Source organism: Diabrotica undecimpunctata, unplaced genomic scaffold (assembly GCF_040954645.1).
Source record: "Diabrotica undecimpunctata isolate CICGRU unplaced genomic scaffold, icDiaUnde3 ctg00001739.1, whole genome shotgun sequence".
Taxonomy (NCBI): Eukaryota; Metazoa; Arthropoda; class Insecta; order Coleoptera; family Chrysomelidae; genus Diabrotica; species Diabrotica undecimpunctata.
In genome coordinates this window covers 894-25,735 of record NW_027312691.1, presented here as the reverse complement: position 1 = coordinate 25,735, position 24,842 = coordinate 894, and the positions used below count along the sequence as shown (strand labels likewise).

At 33.0% G+C, this 24,842-nt stretch overlaps 1 protein-coding gene across 1 annotated transcript; it reads right to left on the bottom strand.

Annotated features, from left to right (window-relative positions):
• Positions 1-4,397: 4,397 nt before the first annotated feature.
• LOC140431704 (doublesex- and mab-3-related transcription factor dmd-4-like) lies at positions 4,398-19,595 on the bottom strand. Its single transcript, XM_072519589.1, is given in 5 exon segments — positions 4,398-4,724; positions 5,055-5,194; positions 5,197-5,331; positions 14,152-14,316; positions 19,554-19,595. Coding segments are annotated over 5 exon segments (807 nt in total). The 3' UTR covers positions 4,398-4,399.
• Positions 19,596-24,842: the final 5,247 nt, after the last annotated feature.

Sequence of the window (24,842 nt, the reverse complement as noted above, 5' to 3'; positions counted from 1 at the left end):
AGGGACTATAAGATCAGCAACACGTTGAAAAGGATACGTGGATTGACTACCTAAAGGAGCTATAAACAGAGAGAAAACAAATGACGTGAGAATCAGAAACATCGGAAATAACCACAAACGCAGATGACACAATATTAAAAAACCAAAATGAAAATGGTCTACGAAGACTAGTTCACTGGTGCTACACAAGAATAAAAGAATTTGGTATGTAGATACCAACTCCGAAAACTAAAACAATGGTAATCTGTAAAGAACCAACCAGGTGGAAACTAAAAATCCATGAGATCAGTATTGAACATGTATTGAAAATAAAATACCCTGCTACCCTACTATCTAAGCTAAATCGACTGGCAGGATGTCAGCAGAAAGTGCAACAAACACTTAAAACACTTAAAAAAGCTAAAGAGTATAAACATGCAGGTAAACGTACAAAGCAACTAACAGAATTAATGAACAAAATTATAAAACATAACAATATTCCGGCAGATTGAAGAACTCACAAACTAATCCTATTATTCAAAGAGGCCTAAGAAGCAAAAACTAACTTCAACATGATAACTAAGCATTAAGGGATATATACTGGCTATGCGAATAACTGCGAATGATGTTAATGTCTATCGCTCATCGGATCTATCCAGAAAGTGTGATGATAACTGTAGGATTTTTAATGATTCATATTGGATTCAATATAAGACAGATTTATTTAACATTTTTTACTAATAGATATACAACTTATTTTCCTTAAAATACACTTACATATATACGATACATATATAATAAAAATAACTGGCAAAATTATAACAATTCCAATTTAATAAGAGCAAAAATCATTTTATACTACTATATACAGGAAATTAATAAAGTAAAACCAATAGTTGGTATTTTGCATAGCTTTAGCTATTTAATCGTTTTAACAGAGAGCCCATAAATCTAACGTCAATTTGCGCAAAGTTACTTGTACAACAAGTTGCTATGCAGACGGATAAACCATCTAATGTGCATTGTTACGCCATAGTATAAAAAAGAAATACGCTATCAAATGCCAGTCAGTCAAAACCGACAATTCTACACTATACGATTGTTCTGACAACAGCCCCGGCTGTTAAAGATCGCAGATTAATGATTCTTGCAATATATTATGATCTAAAAAGTTGTACCATAGTAATGTAATAACAACCAGTGACAATTGCTTGGATATTCTCCTCATTATTATTATTTTGTTGTATTACATTTCATTGGTATGAATATAAAAGTTATATAACATTGGTCTCTATAAACATGCTATAAGCATGTTTAGTTTCTCGTAGTAATGCCATCTGGTAGAAATTATTGTCACCTTTTAGATGAATAACTATTGAAACTGGTTTTCCTAAACATGTTATAAATATACATGCCAGTGACTAACGCTGACTACTAGTTTTTGAATGGTTTAAATGGAAAACTGAAACAGGTTTAAAGATAATTAAATTATATACCTACAGCTAGGTGATTAAAGGTTTAAATGAACATTTTATGGAATTATCACACTAATGTTAATATGAGTTTTGTAGCCTAATGAACCAGATGATATACCCATCGAATTAATAAGACTCATTGATGAGATGTTATTGATGTAATGGTTGAACTCCTTAATCTATCAGACTGCCAATCCCCAGACAATGGCTCGACCTTTGTGGCAATACCCAAAAAGTCAAGTGCAATATCCTGCTCAGATCACAGAACAATAGCTTTAATGAGTCACACACTTAAAACATTTTTGAAAATAATACACAGCAGAATTGTTAAAACTCTTGAATATGAAATTAGTGACACACAATTTGGCTTTAGAAATGATATGGACACAAGAGATGCTTTGTTCGGCTTGAAGCCCAGAGATGGATGGATATAAATTAGGACATGTACTTATGTTTTGTAGATTTTAAAAAAGGCATTTGATAAGGTCCAACATAAAAAGCTTGTAGAAATATTACAAAACAAAAATATTGTCAGTCGTGATATGAAAATTATATCTAATCTATATTGGAATCAAACTGCCACGGTAAGAGTTGACAACCAGTACAGCCGAGATATCAAAATACAGAGAGAAGTCCGCCAGGGTTGCGTGCTGTCACCACTACTCCTCAATGTCTACAGTGAAGCGGTATTTAAAGAAGCGCTCTCTTCAATATAAAACGGATGTACAAACTAATGATCAAAATTTGGACGAAAACATGCGTGTAGATGGAAAAAACGAACACATCACACTAATTTTTAAGAACTAACTGCAACAGCTATAGACCTATTATGTTACTAATCACAACATATAAGATTCCGAAGTACTCAAGCTTAAGTTAAGCATTTCTTTATCTTTTCTCATGCGCTGTAAGACTTCGACATTGGTCAAATGGTACACATAAGATATCTTCAATTTCTTCCTGTAATTCCACATTTTGGAGACTTCGATCTCTCTTCGGTGGCTTGCGTCAGTGTCTAGTCTTCAAATCCGTACACGTAGTAGCGTTGAAAGAACTAGCTCTTTACTATCCTCATCTTGGTCTCTAAATTTAAATCACATGCAGCATAGTAAGGATCTCATCTGGTAAATTTGGACAGAGCAATTTCGATCCTCAGCGTAATTTCTTCAGCGATTTTCCATTATGAGTTAAGAGTAGTTACAAGGTAGCTAAATATGTTGACCCTCTCTATCTTTCATTCTCTCCGGAATCTAATTGTTCACCACTAATATTCATAAATTTGGTTTTCCTAATGTTAAGGTCTAGACGGTACTTCATGCTCGTAGTTCTTACGTGGTCCATTGCGGTGTATAGATCTGTAGATACCTTTCGCCTACACTACTGAAACCCGAGCTGATCCGAACTTAAGCAAAGACAATTAGAAACAACGTAAATGAAAGTACCTCATAAAATAACAATTTGTCATCTTCTTCTGGATCAATATCATTATCTGTATCAACGTAAGTTATTTCGGTTGAGCTTCCGGAATTGGAAGAATCATCCTTAAATAATTATCGACTGGTTCTCCTAATTATCATTTTTTCCACTTTTTCTCTCCCTCGAGAGCTTCGAGAGAGCTTCTTTAACCGGAGTACCAGAACTAACAAATGATGGAAGTTTTTTGTAGGACATCTATCTCTTCGTTCTGCTCCTGTTAAGGAGGAAAGCTTAATCGCTACTACTTTATTGCTTAGATAATTTTCGTCTCCTTTGTTGATCGTTTTTGGTGCCTCTAAATCTCTTGAGATACCAGATGAGGTTGATGGTTGTTTTTCTCCTTAGGACTTCTTTTTCTAGTTATTGTTTGTATTTGCTGTGTTGATTTCTAGTAATAGTATAGCAATATATCTATTTCCCTATGGTGGTTGTAGCTTCAAAATCATCATCCGAATAAAATTAAATGTTTTATTCCCTTGGCTTTAAATCAACTAATATCATTTGATACAGTGGCCTCTTTTAAATGCTTGATCAAATAGTGAAGCCATATCATATAAACTAATAACTTGTTGAAGGTTGCCACTTAAAAGTCCTCACATACTCTGTTATATGCGGTTTTTAAGTGATCATATAACGCCACATCGAGTGGCTGCATACGGTGACTTTTTTTATGGTATAAATTGACTGCTTCTAATGTGACATGACTTGCATGGTTATCCATTAAAAGTAAAACAAAAGTTTGCTTGTTAGGTCTCACACGATGAATAAAATGGTCCAGATATCTTATATAATAATATGGTTGTTAGTCATCCAGCTACTATCATGTACAACACCAACAAATCCAGTAGTGTTATTCACAAAAGATGGCCGCATTCTAACTCTGGGACATATTAGAAAGACTGAAAAAACAACCCATTTGCATTCATTTAACAAACAGCAGTAACATTGGTGTCCCTTTTAGCCGATGAAACGTCTACCACCCTACGCTTTCCTTCCTAAAATAAATATTTAAGCATTAAGGGACAAGAAATTAACGATGAAGTAACGATAAAGTAAATATGAAAAATAGATGAAATAAACACATTGACAAGGAAAGAAAAGCTTAATGGAACCAACACGTAAATCGAAGAAAAAAAGCAATTCTTCAAAGCTTTAGATCTTTATCTTAAGCTAAATCACGAGAGTATTTAGTAAGATTTTTGATAATCAACGATAAATTAGACTATTTTTAAGCTTGTAAAAATTTGAAAGGCTATATTTAGCTAGTTCTTGTATCTTAGGCAATGAACAAAAATTAAACATAACTCATAACACTTACTACAGTAATGATGTATATTTGATATTTTTGGTCTTAAATTACATGACCAACATGAAAAGTAGTATGTATCAATAAACCTACACTTAAAAGTATAATAACTTCTATAATTTTATTTTTTACATTGTTTTATTTTTTACATTGTCGTGAAAGCTCAACCTGGACCCACATTGACTCTTGTAGAAGCCCTGCACTGATCGCACTCGCAAATTCCCTGAACCAAAACTGGACTGGGTAGTATAGGCTGTGGAAGTTGATAATTAAATAGTGGCCAAAAAGGATATAAACTAAAAGTCTTATTAGGAATTAACGAGAAACTGCCAGAGTGGGGCATGACGTAAGGTTTACTGGACTTCATTGCGTTGTTGACGGGCCGAAAAGCTGAGGTGGATTCCTCGTTTGGAGGTTGAGAATCAGTTGAGTCCTGGTTGTTGTTGATGTTGACGTGTTCTATTGCCTTTCGAAGGTCATGGTTGCATCTAAAAAAATAAAACAATTCTAGTAACGAGATATATTAGAAAAGTTTAACTATACTATTTTGTCGTGTAATGGATAGGTTTCCAAAAACAGTGCTCCAAAATATACATGCTCCAAAATTCGAAGCAAAAAATATATTGATTATTGATTCATAATTCCATAAAAACAATTTTGTAAGTTTATTTCATGCCCTTTTTTTTCAAACCTTTTAAGCCAACTTTTAACATAGCCCATTTTAAAAGTTTTTTCAATATAATAACCTAATTATTTTCAGTTTTTTATCAGTATATTGATATGCACAATAAAATTAAATCCAAAAAAAACAAACTCACCGTGTAAGTACTAACTCCAGCACACTTCTTTTCTTGTTTGGAAACAACTGAGCCAACATGTCAATTGATGCTTGACTAACTTCTATATCGTCTTGATTTGAAGAATCTGCAGAATTGCTTGAATCATTCTTGCTGCTGACGCTTCTGGTTCTGGTGAGGTAACCTGCATACCAAAAATGCGCCCAGGGGGTAAATATTCGTAGGTAGTGCCACTTTCTTTTGCAGCTAGATGAAGCGCAATCGCATCTTCTGCTGCTTGTTGGCGTTTCAGGGCAACCTGAAATATTTAAAAATATATTTTTTCTTTGGCCTGGTACTATGGTCATGCTACCTATTATATATGTGAAATTATAGTTTTCTTGTACAGGTATTACGGTCCTAACATATTTCTTTTTTGACAAAACATAATACGGCTCAGTAATACATAAAAAAAAATTCAGTTTCGTCAAATGTCTTTTTAAATTTTTATTATCTCATAAATCAAACTCATTCTAAGCAATATTATTTACATAATATCCGAGCGCTAATTAAAACTATTTCAGACCTCCTTTTACGGTTGGAGATATGGTTGTAAAAAGACAAGCAAAAAAAATTCAACTGCATTTTTTATTGTTCTATTCTCTCCAAAAGGGTTTTTTTAATAGCTGGTTGTATAACATTTTATTGCTTTTTGAAATTACAAAACTAAAAAGCCATAAAAAGATCGTAAAATCTCTCCTCGCTTTATTCTCCTCAATTATTAAATAAGTTATTCGAACAATTTTAAAAATAAAACAAGAATTTGGAGGCTTTGGTGATCAGATGTGTACATAGTAAAAAGTATGAGGCTAAGTAAAGAGCACTGTGGTAAGCCGATGCTAGTATCAGATATAGATATCTGTAGTAAACATCGGCTCAAATTAAAATGGCAAGCAAATTATATAGAGTCCGAAAGAGAGTCATCCTTTAACCAAGGGCAACCTGAACTTCTTCAAAAAAAGATGATTTTATTGAGAGTCCAACATAACTTTTCAAATCATGCTCTTACACCATGTTCAAGAAACTACAAAATGAATCTATCAGACACTCCAAACTATATCTCTGGAAAATATGGAGATTTACCACAGCATCCTATTAGAATGTGAAATACAACAATAAAATATTACATGGTTTTATGAAGACTTACGAAAACTAACTGTTTGCTTTTCATTTCACTTAAATGAATTCATTTTCTCTGGAAACATAGAAATCTTCAATTATACAGGGTGTTTCAGAAAAAGGTAACCCCGTCTCTAGGGTAGGTAAATGACTGAAAAATAATTGGGGTTTGCTTAGTAAAAAATGTTTGTAACGCCATCCGTTTTCAAGATACAGGGCGTTGAAGAAAAAAAAATTTTACGCATTTTTTACGATTTTGCCGAAACTACTGGCAACATTGTAATGAAATTTTATACGAATATGTTTTGGAAGCTGATACATCCCATGAATTTGTTTTTATATCTGATTCTCATAGAGGGCGCTAGTTACACAAATCGTACTAAGTATTAGTCAATAAAACTTTTGTAAGAGTATAATTATTAATCAAAATTTCAAGTAAACTTAACATCATTCAATTTTACACGAAAAAGATACTCTTGGTAAAACTCGATACTGTGTACCGTTTTCGGAATATTTTGATTTGAAAATTATGAAATAATAATTGATGCTGGTATAAAATAGTTAGTAATTAAACAAAACTCACAAGAAGAAAATTAAATTAATGACTAAGAACATAAAATAAAATTCAATTACTGTAAGTGTTCAAAATTCCCTCCGTTTTCGCGAATACACAAGTCTATTCTTTTTTCTAAAGATTCGATTAACCTTCTAACGGTAGGGGATCAGCTATGATGTCATTACATTGACGTTTAAATTCTTTCTTCCAATTCTTGGGGTGAATTTACCTCTGTAGCATAGACTTTTTCCTTAATATGCGATCAAACTGCGTAGTCCAAAGGGTTAAAATCGCATGACCGAGGAGACCAATAAATCGGAGCTTCTGCACCTCTACCAATCCATCGATTCGGAAAATGATTACTCAACCAATTACGACACCTTCTATCAAAGTGTGGTGGAGCTCCATCGTGCATAAAAAATAAAGATCTTCGCTTGTTTAGCGTTAAATCTTCTAATATCTTGAATAAGGAATTGTTTAAAAAATCAAGATATATATCACCATTTAAATTTCCAGGTAGAATATGATAACCTATTAATTTTTTACCTAAGTTGCTACCCAAACATTAATTTTAAATGAGTGTTAGTAATGTGATACCCTTTTGACTCGTGGATTCTCATCACACCAGTAGTGTGCATTATGGGAGTTAAACATACCTTGTCGCGTAAAGGTGGCCTCGTCCGTAAAAAGAATGCATTTTAAAAAATTTGGATTGTGGGCTGTCCTTTGTTGCAATGTTTCACAAGAATCCACTCTAACCGGTAGATCATCTGGCAAGAGCTCTTGGACTTGTCTGTAATGATAAGGATGTAATTGCTGTTCTTTCCGTATCCGCCAAGTACTTGAAGAAGAAGTATTTGTTTGTCTTGCTATATTCCTTACGCTAACTATTGGATCTTGATCAAGTAAATTTAAAATATTATTTTCTTTATTAATTGTTCTTGTTGTTCTTGGTCTACCAGAATTTATTTTATTTGGTCTCACATTCCCAGTTTCTCGACAACGTCGTTCAACGGCTCTAAATGTTTTTCTACTTGGTAAGTTTCTTCTAGGAAACTTTTCTGCATAACGTATCACAGCTGCACTAGAACATTCCTAAACATTCGCCTAAACATGTCAGTGTATTCAACATTTGAGTACATTTTGATTTGATTTTACAAATAACAAGGTTTCAAACTCTAATTATTGTTGATTTATCGTCATAACAATCAATAAATGTCAGATTTCCATGGCACACTTGGAGAAAATAGAGGTATACCTATTAGAACTTTATCATTACTACCAGCATCAATTATTACTTTATAATTTTCAAATCAAAATATTCCGAAAACGGTACACAGTATCGAGTTTTACCAAGAGTACCTTTTTCGTGTAAAATTGAATGATGTTTAAGTTTACTTAAAATTTTGATTAATAATTATACTCTTAAAAAAGCTATATTGACTAATACTTAGTACGATTTGTGTAACTAGCGCCCTCTATGAGAATCAGATATAAAAAACAAATTCATGGGATGTATCAGCTTCCAAAACATATTCGTATAAAATTTCATTACAATGTTGCCAGTAGTTTCGGCAAAATCGTAAAAAAATGCGTAAAATTTTTTTTCTTCAACGCCCTGTATCTTGAAAACGGATGGCGTTTCAAAATTTTTTACTAAGCAAACTCCAATTATTTTTCAGTTTTTTACCTACCCTAGAGACGGGGTTACCTTTTTTTGAAACACCCTGTATTTTTAGGTTGATTAGAAAATGTAAATATAAACTTTAAACAAAATAATGTACTAACCATAGAATTATTAAGACGAAGCAATCTACGAACTACACCGACATTGTAATTAACCATATGATACGAAAAAATTATAAAAAACAAATAAATAAAACCAAAAAATAAAAAAAATTCAAAACAAAATTAAATGAGATTAAACAAAAAGAATACAAAAAAAGCGATGCACTACTAACTCGATCTCTGATTCTAAATATGTGAATACAAATTACAAAATAGTCTGGTCAATTGGCTAATCCAAGGAAATATGAATATAAAAAGGAAAGAAAAAAAAGTGTACACATCAATCAAAATACACAAAAAAAAAATACGTTTTATTAATTATCTGCTCATAATCTAATATTCTGAAAGTTAACCATATAAAAACTACGTCTAGTGTATAAGAATTTCAATATGAAAACATCGACAAATTTTCTGATGAATATAATATGTATATTTAAGGAAATATACGAAATCCCCTAAGCTAGATCACATATCTAATAATACATTAAAGCTTTCGAATAAAAGCTTGTTTAGCTATGCAGCTCGCCACATCCAACTATCTAAAACTTATATCTCGTTAGCATTGATTCTTGTATTGCAGTTTCCCCGTTTGTTTACCGAATAGATACGCGATACCATTCTAATGGAATATCGATCAAACACTTCACGATGTCAAAAGATCCAATTACTGGAAATTTACTCAATCACTGAACATGCCGGTGGATATTGAGGCAAGACGGATCAATCGTAGAAATGTACATAATATATTAGCTTAATTTTAATAGGAATAATATTAAAATTACTTTATAGGAGATCTTTATATACTGTGGAGTATCCCACACAGGTGTTTTGAATATTCATATTAAATTTAATTATTAAAATGGAAGCTTGGAAATAAGCATCTTTCCTGATTTAGTTTAATGTTATGTAGGTGAATTATAATAAAACAATATAATATACAATGGGTACGTGAATTGACAATAGAATAGACCTTTACTTGACCTTGTAGAATCAGTAGAAATGATGTGCTTATTTAAAACAACTTTCGGTTTTACGATTATTATTAGTTATGTGTTAATAGTAGTTGATAGTACTAGAAAGATAAGAAATGAAGCGGAAATAATACTACCCATCAAAAGAAGAAAACTTGATTACTTAGAACATATGAAGGGTAAGGGGAAAAAAACAAACGATGTCCCAAAAGTAACTTACAGAGAAAAGTTAACTAAACGTTACCAAACTGCTTGTTACGATCTTAGAAATAAATAAAACTGCATGAAAATATTTTTAGGTAGTTTATTACTATTTTGTTAATATTTAAACAAACAAAATTGAACTTAAGATTATTAGATTGTAGATGAAAAAATAAAAAAAAACACTTTAACGTCACAAATAACTTGTTAAAAACCAACGATGTCCATTTTCGACATAAACTTACATAGAGATTTTTCATTTGTATTGAAATGTTTTATAAAATTCTTTAGCATTTGGAAGACAAAATCGTTTTAACACTTGTAAATCGTTAGCTTGCACTTAGCTTGGGAAATTGGTAATGGTCTATGGTACGCTTCACTTGGTAGCTTAAATTCGCCATCTTTTATTTTTCTAGGTACACCAGATTTTATTGATCTACTTGTTATTTGCTTGCTTTCCCAAATGCCATTATAAGTGGTTCCGTAAAAAAACAATCCAGTTCTCTTACTTGCTGCAGAGCTATTGGACACTTACGAATAAATTTTTCTTGCAGAAAAGTAGTCCACTGTTTCGATAATTTCTGATTCACGTTTATAACTTTGAACGGTTCCGGGTTTTTTTGTTGCTATTTTGTAACACATTCATCCAATCTACGGGTAGTTCCATCTCCATCCTAGTCTTCAAATCTATCAAGCCCATGTTTTTATCACATTCTAGATACGAATGTCTTCTGATTGGAAATGTAACTTGAATAGTATCTATGCGCTTTATATCGTGGACAATGTATGTAATCAATTGTAGCCGAACAATCGTGAAATTTTTATTTTGTCGGCCAGCTGAGTCGCAGAAATATGAAGATGACGGACTGACGGACACCTCGTCGGATCCTTTCCTTGACACATATTCAGGATATGTAAAAAAACAAAATTTTCCTGAAGACAATACTTGAATGTTAAACGAAAACATAGAAGGTTGCCTCCTATAATAAACATCGTTAGTGCTGATGTTGGGTAGCGAAATGTTTTTCTGGTAGTTCATGGCGATTGATTCATATTCAAAAGTTCTCCTAGCTTTTATTCGGGCAGCTCGTTTTCTATTATAAAAAACTTTGGCACGAGTTTTGTGCAATTTATTTTCTGTAGATAGAGCTTTTATCTGTGCTGCATCATCAACAGAATGAAGAGTCTTGATTTTTGCATTAAACTCATCACACTTGCTACAAGTATCTGTCCTAGGGTATCCAAATGAAATGTTGAACTTGCTATTAAAAGTATTTCGGTAGGTGTCATACGAAACAGATGCAGTAGGATACTTTTCTTTAAACAGTTGAAACATTTTCATAATATTTAACTCTTCACTTAAATACACTTTTTTGGAGTCGTGAATGCTATAATGACTCAACCTGCCTCCAAAGTTAAGCAATATGTTGCTGAATCTGGGTACTCAAATCAGAAGTGAACTAACGATGTTTTGAAGAATGCTTTCAGCTGTTGTCAACAGGAGCAATTCCGGAAGTTTGCAGTGAGGTTTGAATATGAACCAGCTTAGATTTAGTGATAGCATGCATTGCAGTAAAGACACTACTGCAGACAGATATTTCTTTTGTTTTCCCTCTTCACTCATACTCTGTAGCGATAGGTAGCATTATGATGTTGTTGTCCATCGATTTGTCGTACCTTCGTCTTATAACTGGCAATACAGCAATCAAGGCAGCTAAATAAAAGTTCTGAGCATCTATTGATCCTAGTTGATTGAATGTGTTAAGTATGTTTTGCCTCTCTTGAGCAATAGTGTTTTCAAAACACTTCAATCTTTTACACTTACAATGATCTCCTAACTCGTGAGACTGCAACACTCTGAGATAGCGCGTTCTGCATCTGCATCTCAATTTTCTTTCGTTTCTTGGTTTTTTTGTAAAGATCGTCACACAAATACTCTTCACTCGAACACATCTCGACATAAACTGTCGCGAAAATAACCAAACATGGAAGATTGTCACGCCCGGTTAACGGTCGTTGCTAAACAATTAGTTGGACTACGTCGGTTGTACCGCGAGGACAACGTTGGTTTTTATCCAGTATAGGTATTTTCTAATGCTTTGTTATTTGGACATCAATGGTGTTATTCCCGTACAATTTAGGAACCGGATATTGTCAACATAATAAGTTGATTACCTGAAATTCTTATAAAATGGACATCGTTTGTTTTCCCCTTATCCTTCATATGATGAGAGGTCAAAACTTATTATGCAAGGCAAATTTCGAGGAAAGCGAAATGTGAGAATTTCGAGGAAAGAGAAATGTGGGAAGACAAAGAAATATCCTGGCTCAAGAACTTGAATAAATCGTTCCAAAGGCGAAGAACTCCGTGGTTTTGTAGAGAAGTGAAGGAAAAATGTAAAGAAAAGAAAAAAGCTTACCTGAAATACATGTTAACCAAAACAAAAGAGGCACACCATAATTACAAGACAATTAGAAACGAAACACATGCACTTGTAAGAAAAATAAAAAATGATCACTGGGAATGCTTTTCGAAAGAAACGGAACATGATTTTTACGATCTACAAAGAAAATATGGCGCTTTATAAGTAAGAGGTCAAAGAACGGGGTAAAGGAACTAACAGAACCAAAACAGATAGAAAAGGATACGTGGATTGACTACCTAAAAAAGCTCTATGCAGAGGCAGAAAAAACGACGCTAGAACCGGAAACACCAGAAATTACCACAAATGAAAAACTTAATATAAATGTACACGAAGTTCGTAAAATACTTGAAAAAGTAGAGAAGAATAGAAGAGCAGAAGGTAAGGACGGGATACCAAACGAATTACTGAAATATTATGGAACAGCAATGATAGAACAATTAACAATAATAATTAATAAAATTATAAAACACAATAAAATACCGAAAGAATGAAGAACGAGCGACACTAATTATACTATTCAAAAAAAGAGATCAGAAACAGCCAGAAAACTACAGAAATTTTACAAGTACTAATAAATCAGAGGATAAGTTTAGCAGATTAACAACAAGGTTTTCGTAGTGGAAGATCGTGTACAGATGCAATATTCGTTATAAAGCAAATTACTGAGAAATCACTAGAGTATAATAGATCAGCATTTCTGTATCTGATTAACTTAAAGAAAGCGTTTGACAGAGTAAGATTCAAAGATGTAATCCATCTTCTGTATAATAGAAAAACTTCCCTAAATATTATAAAAACTATCAAAAACATCTACCAAAATAACAAAATGGAAGACAGAATAGATGGACAACTTAGAGAACCTATAAAAATAGGCAGCGGAATAAGACAAGGGGACTCTTGAGCGCTATGCTCTTTAATTCTTTTATAAATGAAATTATTAAAAGCGTTAACAAAGGAACAGGATACAGAATGGGAAACAAAGAAATAAAAATACTCTGTTATGCAGACGACGCAATATTGCTAGTATAAGATGAAGATAGTCTGCAAAGACTGGTCCACAGATTTAACATAAGAGCAAAAGAATTTAATATAACAATTTCATCTCAGAAAACTAAAACAATAGTAATCAGCAAAGAACCACGCAGATATAAAATAGAAATTGATGGCATCAGTATTGAACAAGTAATTGGAAAAAAAATACCTTGGAATTACATTGTCCAGCTATGGAGACCTGGACAAAGAAGTGAGAGATCAAGTATAAAAAGTAAATAGACTAGCAGGATGCCTTAATAATTTAATCACATTAACACTGAGATGTAGTCAAGAATTTATAAAACCAATAATGACATATGCCTCAGAAAGAAGAAACGACACAGCCACAACGCAAAGGCTACTGAAAACGGCAGAGATAAGAGTACTGAGAAGAATTACAGGAAATACGCTGAGAGATTGAAAGAGAAGTGAAGACATTAGTAGAAAATGTAACGTACAGTGTATAAATCAATGAACACAAAATTAAAAAAAAATGGGATAACCACACCACATAAGCAGAATGTGGGAGACCCGTGTTGTCAAAATAGCAAGAGATAAGTCACCAATCGACAGAAGAAGTATCCACAAGTGACTACTTTCCGTAGTGGTATTAATCCGCCAATGAACAAGCAGAGTTGCTTATAAAGAGGAAGAAGAAGAAGAAGAACTTAAGGGAATGACTAGAAGGCAGTAGTGCAGAAATATTTAAAGCATCGTTCACCAGGTTCACCATCAATCCATCATAGCATTAGTCTACCAGTTAACATTAGCAATATGTCATTCAGAAAAATCTGTATTCGATATTTTAATTCATTTTTTAGTATTTATATACAAATCTAAGATGAAAATTATACACATAGGTACAACGAATTAGAAAAAAATTAAAATTAAAGTGTGGACGAAAATGAAAATCGATAAAGCAATAATGGTCATTGATAGTATATCAGTTAATAAAATCTATTAGTTATATCAAGATAAATACTTACTTGAGCGGCCATAATCCTCTGCCTTTCTTTGATCAATCCACATTTCTGGCAGTTGCAGTTCTTGTAGATACATTGTTTTTTGTGGCCCCTTAATGTCGAAATCATGCCATGATTTCTACAACGGGCACATTTAGGAATTCTTCCAGGCTTCGGCATTGACGCCATCTACAAATATACATTTTGAAGTACACTGCTTTTTTTACTTTTCTGAAGCATAAAAAGTTTAATTCTCGCAGAAATGTCGTCATATTCAACCACATAATAATATAGGTAATAATATATTGGAATATGATATCGAAGACGAAAGAAAAATTTTAAGAAACTATGTACAAACAGTAAGCACTCTATAAATGCATATTAACCAGTAATAGCAAGGTAAAAACTAGTAAACAACATAGAGAAATTTAATAAAATGACGACATGAAGTGTATTTTTATAAATTGTTACAAAGGAACTCTCCTACGAAGCCCACGACGAAGACAATGACCGAGTGAAAGGTAAGTACTGTTCAACTTCGGGAGTCAGGTAACACTCAGATTTGATTAGACTTGTCTTAGTATGCGGGGTTCTACTGAGGTAGACCAGGCGAAAAATCAACAAGTAACAAATAAAGTAAAAGAATCAGAGAAACAACGAAGTCTCAATTATTCGGAAACTATAGAACTGGGCACTATTACAAAAAATACTTCTTAAAGTGAAGAAAAACTACTAACAAGTAATCAAGAACACCTGATTGTAGCTCAGCAAAGCGAGCATGAGCGACGCAGTGTGTAAAAGATCTCTCTGTAAAAGACCTCAGCTGTCTTCAGTGCACCCAGTATACCATTTAAATCGAGTTTTTTTGTAACTGTCCAGTTTATATCATCCGTCCACCATATCTTCCCTTACTTCGTTATACCTGAAAGTTACGACACCCCTCCATTATGCGTTTCTAGTTCTTCTTCTTCTTCATGTGCCTTGTCCGTTCCGAACGTTGGCAATCAACATGGCTATTCTGACTTTGTTTACGGCAGATCTGAATAGTTCAGCAGATGACAATCCGAACCATTGCCGCAAGTTTTGGAGCCACGAGTGTCTTCTCCTCCCTGGACCCCTTCTGCTGTCTATTTTCCCTTGAATGATCAGTTGTAGTACTCTATATTTATTATGTCTCATAACGTGACCCAAGTATTCCAACTTTCTTTTCTTTATACTTATTCCTACCTCTCTCTCTTTACCTATCCGGCGTAGTACCTCTTCGTTGGTCACGTGCTCAGTCCAGGATATACGTAATATACGTCGGTAAGCCCACATTTCGAAGGCCTCTACTTTTTTCATCATTGTTGCGGTCATTGTCCACGCCTCCATTCCATATAACAAAACCGGGAATACATAACATTTCAGAAGTCGAATTTTGAGAGGTAGGGTGAGGCTTTTAGAGGTGAAAATTTGCTTTATGCTAGTGAACGATGCTCTTGCCTTTTCTACTCTTATACGTATTTCCTTTGCTTGATCCCAATTTGAGTTAACTGTTGTTCCCAAGTAGATGTACGAATCCACGTGTTCAATTCTTTCATTGTCTAATATCAGTTGCTGTGGTGGTTGTTGGGTTTTGCTTACTAACATCCATTTGGTTTTTGTGATATTTAGTCTGAGTCCGTATTGTGCACTTGTTTTTTGTATCTTACTCATTAGGCAACTCAGTTCCTCCATGCTACTTGCTAGAATCACAGTGTCATCAGCGTTTCTAGTTCCATTTCATATATTTGTATTATCTTTTTTTAGTTTTAAAGTTTCTGTATCATAAGGCAATACTGGTATTAAACTCTTTGAGTATTGTTGAGTTATTAACAAAATACGATCAGATTTTGCAAAAATTGTTAAGGAAACCTTCTGCTTCTTTTTATGTATACATGACTGTCTGTTTTTTAATGTGCCCTCAGTAACTCGTTCCATCGTTTTCGTGGTCTTCCTACTGATCGTCTTCCTATTGGGGACCGTCTCTCGCCATCTTTACTATTCTATTTGTTGTCATTCGGCTTATCGTTTCATTCTACTCATTTATTTCTTACCTATTCCTTGATGTTCTCCACCTTGCAACTACGTCATATATCTGTATTTCTAGCTCAGTTTCATAGTGCCTTACCATTATTTTTTCTAATAGTTTTCATTCTGCTGTTTCCTTCTTTTTGTCCTCTCTGTGTCAGGTCGTGTTTCTGTGGCGTATATTGTTGATATTTAAACTCCATCACTTATTTTATTATTCGACCTTCCAACTCAAATTTACATCTTGACAAATTTGCAGTTAGAACCATGAATTTTGTCTAATTTGGGGATTTTATCTAATTATGTTAAATTAGTGAAGCATACATTGTAAATCATCTTCACTTTGAGCGAGTAACATTACATCGTCTGTATAGCAGATTATTTTAAGTTATTTTTCTTCCATTTGGTATCCTTTTTTAGTTCTTACTCAGGGAATCCATCTCCCTGTCTTATCCCATCTCCAGCTTTAATTGGGTCGGTTAGTTCTTCTTCTACTTTTACTTTTTTTGTGCTGTTTTGGTAGATATTTTCAATAGTTTTGATTATTCCTAGAGATATCCCTCATGAGTACAATAAGTGGGTAACGTCCTTTAATTTGACCATGTCAAATGTATTCTTAAGCTTCACGAAACACAGGTATGCCGATTTGTTGTATTCAATAATTTCTCTCGCACTATAAGCCTATACACTCACACTTATAGCTGTAAGTCTCGCACTTATAGCCTATAAATATATCGTCGGTGTATGACCTTCTCAACCTAAAACTTTGTTGTTCTAGTGTTATAATTTTATTCAGTTTATTTGTTATCACGTTGGTTGTTAATTTTAGTGTTGTGTTAAATAAATTGATTTCTAGGTACTTTTCCGTGTCCGATTTGTCTCCCCTTTTTGAAGAGAATTATTGGGATGCTTGATCTCCATTCATGTGGTTAAATAAACCAAAGGTAAGTAAATAATATACCCAAATAAGTCTAATATAACTCTAAAAATACAAAATGAGCTCATTTCTGTTCTGGTTCTAAAAATAGAAAAGGCATGCACTCAAAAATTAAATAAACGCTGCACCATTTTACCCTAGGTATCATATTCGATATGACTCGAAAAACAGATTACCTGCATGTGAGAACTTTACTGTTATTATATGGTCCAAAAATACGAAAACAGAATCCCAAAGACGCTCGTCATTTAAGAGTCATTTTTAGGATTTTATGAAGTTAAAGTCCAGCCTTAGTAATGTTTAACCAAACCATTAAAACCTAGACAAGGAGGTAGTTTAAGCCCAGTACTTTTTATAAATGTAATAGATGATATAGTAACAGAATGCTAGAAAAGCTTAAAAAAATTCTGTACAAGATCGAATGTAATGCAAATGATAAATGCAGACATATGCGTATTTGCAGATGACATAGTACAGACATAGTAAATAGACACAATTTAGAAAAATGGAACTCAAAAGCAAAAAAATACAACCTAAATGTAAATAAAGAGAAGACACAGATAATAAAAATAAAAAGGAAAAAGACAAGGTTGACCAAATCGAAGTGGTGATAGATCAACAACAAATAAAGCAAGGAATCATCGAGGACGAACTCAACAACAGACTAGAGAGTAGTCATCATCATCCACTGCTGGACATATGTCTCCCTCACCTCTTTCTATCTGGCTCTGTCTTGTGCGACTACATGTCGTCAGTCCATCTAGTTGGTGGGCGTCCTCTGCTCCATAGTGCTTTTTGTCTTGGTCTCGACTTGACAATACGTTTTTTCACTCGGTTATCTTATAATCTCTCGACGTGTCCTGCCCAATTCCATTTCAGCGAATCGATTTTTTTATGGCGTCTATTGTTTTTGTTCTACGACGTATTTCTTCCTTTGGGATTCGGTCTCTCAGAGATACACCCAACATCTGGCGCTCCATAGCCCTCTGAGTCACGCAAATCTTTACACAGTTTAATTTACCAAACGCTGGACAGGCTAATCCTATTCAATGTGCGAGCTCAAATGTCTGGTTATCTTTGCCCAACCGAATTTTATATCCCTTCCATCAACAGCAATATTTCGATTTAGCACCAGGTTAGTCATTATTTGGGCCTTGTTTATATTAATCTTTAGTCCGACCTCCAAGGTAGCGTGATATAATTTTTTAAACATTATTATTACATCATCCATACGATCGGCTATAAGGACGATGTCATCTGCAAATCTCAAATGACTGAGCTTCTCTCCATTTATGTTGATACCATGCTCGTTCAGACTAGAAAGTACAGGAAAACTATTCCAAGCTCTAAATAGAGGATTACTAAACAACAAAGAAAAATCAAGGAAAACGAAGATGACAATATATGAAATATATAGGCCACCGCTGATGTACGGAGCAGAAAACTGGATCTAAAAGACAAGACAACGATAGAAGAATAGAAACCCGAAAGATGAAATACCTCAGAAGAAGGATACGGTCAGGAAAGACAGACAGACTTAAAAATAAGAGATAAGAAACAGACTTAAAATTAAACCGTTACTTGGCACAATAAAGGAGAAAAACAGAAGAGGCAGACCAATGAAAGAGTGAAACAGTGGAATAGCAGAAATATTACAAAATAAGGCAAATGTTGGCAAGACGCAACACAATTGGCGAAAAACAGAAAAGAATGGAATAAATTTATCAAAAACCATAATCACCTCACTCGACACCTAACGGTGGAAGAGCAACGATTATTTATATGTATGTATTAAATCCATAAATGACAAAATATACCTCTAAATAATTGTCGAGGACAAGGACATGATGATGCTAACCAAAGAAAGGCACTTATGGCGGAGTTCAAAAACGCATAAAAGATTGAATCTAATGCCTAATATGTTCACTCTGCTGTTCATAACTTAAATCTAGTACTTAATGCTGAAATACGAGAGGTTATTGATATGCAACATTTTTTGGAAACAGTTTAACTTAAATAAAATAAAACTTTTAAATAATTGTTTTGGTCATAATATCAAAAGATGGAATATCTTATTAAGTTCTATGTCTGATAAAAAGTCTTTAACTTCGATAACTTTAAAAACATTTAACCACACTAGATAGACAGGATGACTCTGAGATAGCGCGTAATTGCGAATCAGATCAAAGAAATGAAGCTATTTTACTTAAAAAGAAGATTTGAAACTATAATTTGATTATAATATTGGTTTTTCACCGCAAAATTCTACAAACTATCGATCCAATCGCAGATAAAGCATTTCAGTCGAAACCTACCGATCTTTCAAGTTCCTTAAAACGTTTGAAAAAGTGGTTTAGAATAATTGGAAAAGTATCGACATGAAGTTGAAAATTAAAAAGAATAAGAAACAAATGGTATAACAGAAACGTGGTCCACTAACCCTGAGTTTTCTAAAACTCGTCAAAGGAAGGTGAAACGCCATTTTGACGAACAAGTGTTTTCTAGATCCGGAAGGTTTGTTTACAGTTAACATATTTTATCGAGTATTGGACATCATTATTAATCAACTGAAATCGCGTTTTCATCCAATGAATTAAGTGTTTCCAATTGCAATGTTTTGCAACATGCATACACCATAAAGAAATATCTGAATCATTTGCCGGGGAAACTCTCAGTTTTCGGTCTATCTTCAGAGATGAAATAGAAAAGTCAACATGTATTAAAGAACTTACTGATCTATTAATAATAAAGATTCATTTTAGGTCATGCATCTTTCCTGAAGTATATGCTGCATTAACGTTATTTATTACAATACCCGTTATTACATCTAATACTGAAAGAGCATTTTCGAAACTAAAATTAATAAACATCTATTTAAGAAAATCTATGGGACGAAGCATGCTACGTAACTTGGCTATTCGCTCTACTGAAAATGCTATAGCTCGATCTTGAAACTTTGATGATATTATTGATACTTTTGCGGAACAGAAAGCTCGGATATTATTTGATTAATAAATATCTTGTTAATATTAAACTATTATTTTGTTATAAATATGTAGATAAAACCTATCCTTTTGAAAATTAGATATTTAACTAAAAAAGACACAATATTATTGTTGGGTAACTATCTCAGTGATTTATGAGAATTAAATTCCAATGTGATCATTTTCTTGGTTCAACATCTAATGAATTTGAGGCCTCAAATGGTATGGTTAAGACCATGGGCGCCCATAGGGGGGGCAAGAGGGGGCAGTTGCCCCCCCCCCCCCCTATCATTAGTAATATTATTTAAAAAATCAGTATGTATGTAAGTATATTTAAAAAAAAATACAGTATTTACGCATATTGTGGCGAGAAACTTGCAACAATACCTCAAAACAGCAAACAACCGGAAACTAATCTAGCGAAATACCGAGAAATGCGGCAGGTACTTCCTTAACAATGCCTCGAATGTAGGCTACCTACCATATAATATTGTACAATGCAAAGAGGGATTTTGAGATGTCGTAGGTATCAAAGGTTATTAAATAAAATTAGTAATCAACGCGACCTCTTGTACTGCTGGCCTGGTAGTACTGGCCTAAAATAGATTTCTAAAAAATGTGTTCATACTTATTTTAAGTTGCAGAAGGAATCTTACTGAACATGCAGGATATTCGAAAATATCTTAAAAGGCCTTTACCAAATACCTCTGGATCCTTGGCTGATGAGCCTGCTTCGAAAAGGAAACCAAGTTTGGAAGTTAAAAATCCGAATGCTGCTAAATCAAAAAATACAACTCCTAATATCGCAGCAGGAACGTCAAGTGAAATTTCCGGTTCGGTACATATTGACAACTTTGAGTTTGATATCGGTGATTTTATTGATATAACTATGGCTAGTAATCTAACGGACTCACAAAAATATAATTTAATTACAAATATACCTAATCCAAATAGAAATTTTAACTTTAAGGAAAATTGCAATAATAGCCAAAAAGGCAGGTACTTTAGATACGAATGGTTTAATCAATTTTCGTGGATAATTTATTCAAAAAAATTACAAGGAGCATTATGCATACATTGTGTGCTATTTAGATCGCCTGTAAAAAGGGGAATCAAAGGGATATCAAAAAATTTCACGAATAGGCAAAATCTCATGAAAATTCCGAATGGCATAAAGAGAGTCTTATAAAATCTAAAAGTTTTATTGATGTAATATCGCAAAAAAGTCTCAGTGTAGATTTGCAATTAAATAAAGCAGTTCATTTAAAAATTGAAGAAAATCGATCTAAATTGTTTTCTATTCTTCAACAATCGTTCTTTGTGACCCGAGCGATTTAGCATTGCGTGGAAAAGAATCTAACGATGGGAATTTTGTAAAACTTCTTAATTTCAGGGTGACTGTGAATCTGGTGACACTCGTCCTAATAGATCATTAAAAAGTACAAGTGGCAAAGCAAAATATACTTCACATAGAGTTCAAAATGAGCTAATAAATATATGTGGCTTAGTTGTTCGACGGCAAATTATCGAAAAAATAAACCATCCAAACACAATCGCATTTTCCTTGCTTGCCGATAAGACTGCAGATATATCTGGAGTCGAACAACTATCTATTGGGGTGAGATATGTTGAAAAACAAACAGTTAACGGAAATATAATTCATGAAGATTTTTTGGGTTTCGTACCATTAAATGAATTAAATGCTAAATCAATAGCACTTGAAATTTTAACATTTCTTTCAAAAATTGATTTAAATGTGGAAAAATTGGTGTGGTTGGGATTTGATGGATGAGCGACTATGCTGGTCAAGAGGGTGGTGTTCAAAAATAATTAGAGAAAAACATCCCAAAGCATTATTTTTAATTGTGCCTCACACAAATTAAATCTGGTTGTTATGATTTAAATACTGTTAGAGAAATTCAGAATTGTGTGGGAATTATTAAAGATGTCATCAAATTTTTTCGTGATAGTACTTTGAGACGGCGATTAGCACCAAACATGCCTTTGTTATCCGAAACTCGCTGGTCATCAAAATACAAATCTATTCGAATATTTTCAGAAAATTTTATTGAAATCAAAAATGTTTTAGAAACAATAATAGCAGATAACAAATTTAATTGCTCACAAGATCAAGAGCACAGCAGCTTTCATGTGCCACATCTGATTCCACTTTTATAATTTCCCTAAATTTGATTTCCAAATATGCTTCTTTCTTAGAACCCATAGTAAACATTTTACAAACTAAATCAATAGATATGCTGGCAGTTAAAAATCATATACAGTTATTTCTTGATATGATAACAAAGCACAGACAAAAAGCGGAAACAACTTTTAAAACAATTTTTGAAAAGAGTACAAATGATGCGAATCTCTAAGTATTACCCTTGAAAAACCACAAATCGCTCCTAGAAAGCAAACACAACGGTCAAACCATGCGGTTAATTCCGCTGAAGACTTTTTTAGAGTGTCATTATTTATTCCGTACCTAGATTCTTTAATTAGTTCTCTTGGTGTCAGATTTTCAGAAGACAATAATCCTGGTATGTTATTGTATAACTTGCATCCCAAAAACATAATAAAATTAACTGAAGAAGGCCTCGCCCAAAATAATAGAAATCATAAATAATTTATACAAAATTACTAATCTAAAAGAACAGCATCATTGTGGCTCTATTATTGGAAAAATCAAACCAATTTAGATGTAGAAGATATTTCAATGATAGAGCTACTAGACCATTGCTTATTTTACCCAGCTATAGCCCAAGCTATAGAAATTTCTCTGTCCTTCCTCCCACTACATGCACGATTGAAAGATCATTTTCAACTCTTCGAGGGTTAAAACCTGGATTAGGTCCACTATAAGTGAACAAAGATAGATGGGACTATGTATGATGAGCGTTCATAGAAATAAAATAGAAAACAATCGAAATAATTTTATTAAAAAAGTAATAGATGAGTTGGACAAAAGCCAGAAACCTTTCAGTTTTTATTTTTACAAGATACAGAGCACTAGCCTTCAATATCAAGTTTACTTTTTACGTTTTGTTGGGTTTAACATTTTACCATTTTAGATTCTATTGGGAAATTATTCGTTTCAATAAATATTAATACATACAATACTAACTGAAAAAAAATGTTAATTTTTTTATAATAAATTATAACAAATAAATTTTAATTAAATTTCTTCAATTGTTTACAACATAGTACAAATTTTTAATGTCCAAATATAAATAAGTTGGCACCCAGCGAAGTATTGAATTGCACACATTTCACTATTTATGCAATTTCGGCTAAGCATGGGTAGAAGGGTGTACACCCTACCCTAACCTTTCAACGTAGTACAGTTTTGAATATTTGTTTTAATTTCCTATTATAGTAAAAGAAATTTTTCAATTCAGATATTATGTTACTTACATATTATTTAAACTACACTATTGCTTGTGTTGCATTTCGTATCTCAGAGTACCTGCTTTTTTATTACTATTTTTTAACATCTTTGCTTAAAATTGATTTTTTTATTCCTACATAAAAAATTTTGTATAATAAAATTTGTATGTATAAAGTCATACCATAAAATATGTTGTTAATAATTTTTTTTTAAGATTACTTTTACTTTCTGGTATTTCTTTACTGTTTGTAAATAATGTTTATATTTTTGCTTTTTGCAATCGGCTATTTAGTTTTTATTAAGTTGTATGATCAAAATAAAAATTTGAGTTGACTTGCCCCCCCCCCCCTGGATTTTGATATATGGGCGCCCATGGTTAAGCCTCTTATTATTTTTAATTTGGACTGTGCTTATGTATGGAATGTAATGTGAATTTTTGTAACACTGAGTGGTGCTAATAACCATATTGGTTGACTCAATGCTTTAAGTTTTGTCATATTTAATGGCAAACATGACAGTCGTAAAACAATTATGAAATAAATCAAAAAGATACTTTTCCAATGAACATTAATACAGTAACGAGAGATAACTCACTGTGTAGGTAATTAATAAGTACCTGGTATAAGATCTAATCTAATCTTATTAACAGTTCTGACACTGACACTTTAATAGCATATCAAAAACTAAAAAGAAAATAAAAACTTACAATTTCCGCCACTAAAAATCAAAAACTACACCTCCAACTTAAACATCACCATTGTACGCAATTCTGTATCACCAACTGAATATAACAATCATGTATAAAGAATACAAGACGATAATGATACCCAGTAAAGATTTTTCAGGGATTTCATGGATGATACAGCACAGCATCCTCCTTCCAGCCAGTGAGATTTCAGGAGCACGTACAGATTACTGTATAGGGCACGCCTGAAACCAATCGAACGCTGGAGTGCGCTGAAAACACGCCCATTTTCAGGAAAATTGATACTTGGGTTTAATTATGAGAACTACCCAATAGTTTTGATAGAAAATGTAGTTGTTTTCCAGATGTATTGACAAGCATTGTCAAAAGTGTTTATTTAGGACATTAGTATTTGTTATTACCACAAATTTAAGTTATTATTATCGGGGAGCTAATAACAACGGAAATTGGTAAAAGTAATCATAATACAGTATAAAATATTGTGTTTTTTAATGTGTGTTACATATTAATAATATATCTAATTCATTTAAGTAATTTGTAAACATTTCGCAGTTTTATTTTGCTGGTTTGTTCTGTAATATTGTTGTTCGTACGTTCGTAGCTGTGTTTATTACATTTGGTGTTATTCCTTTCGTTGGCATTTATTATGAC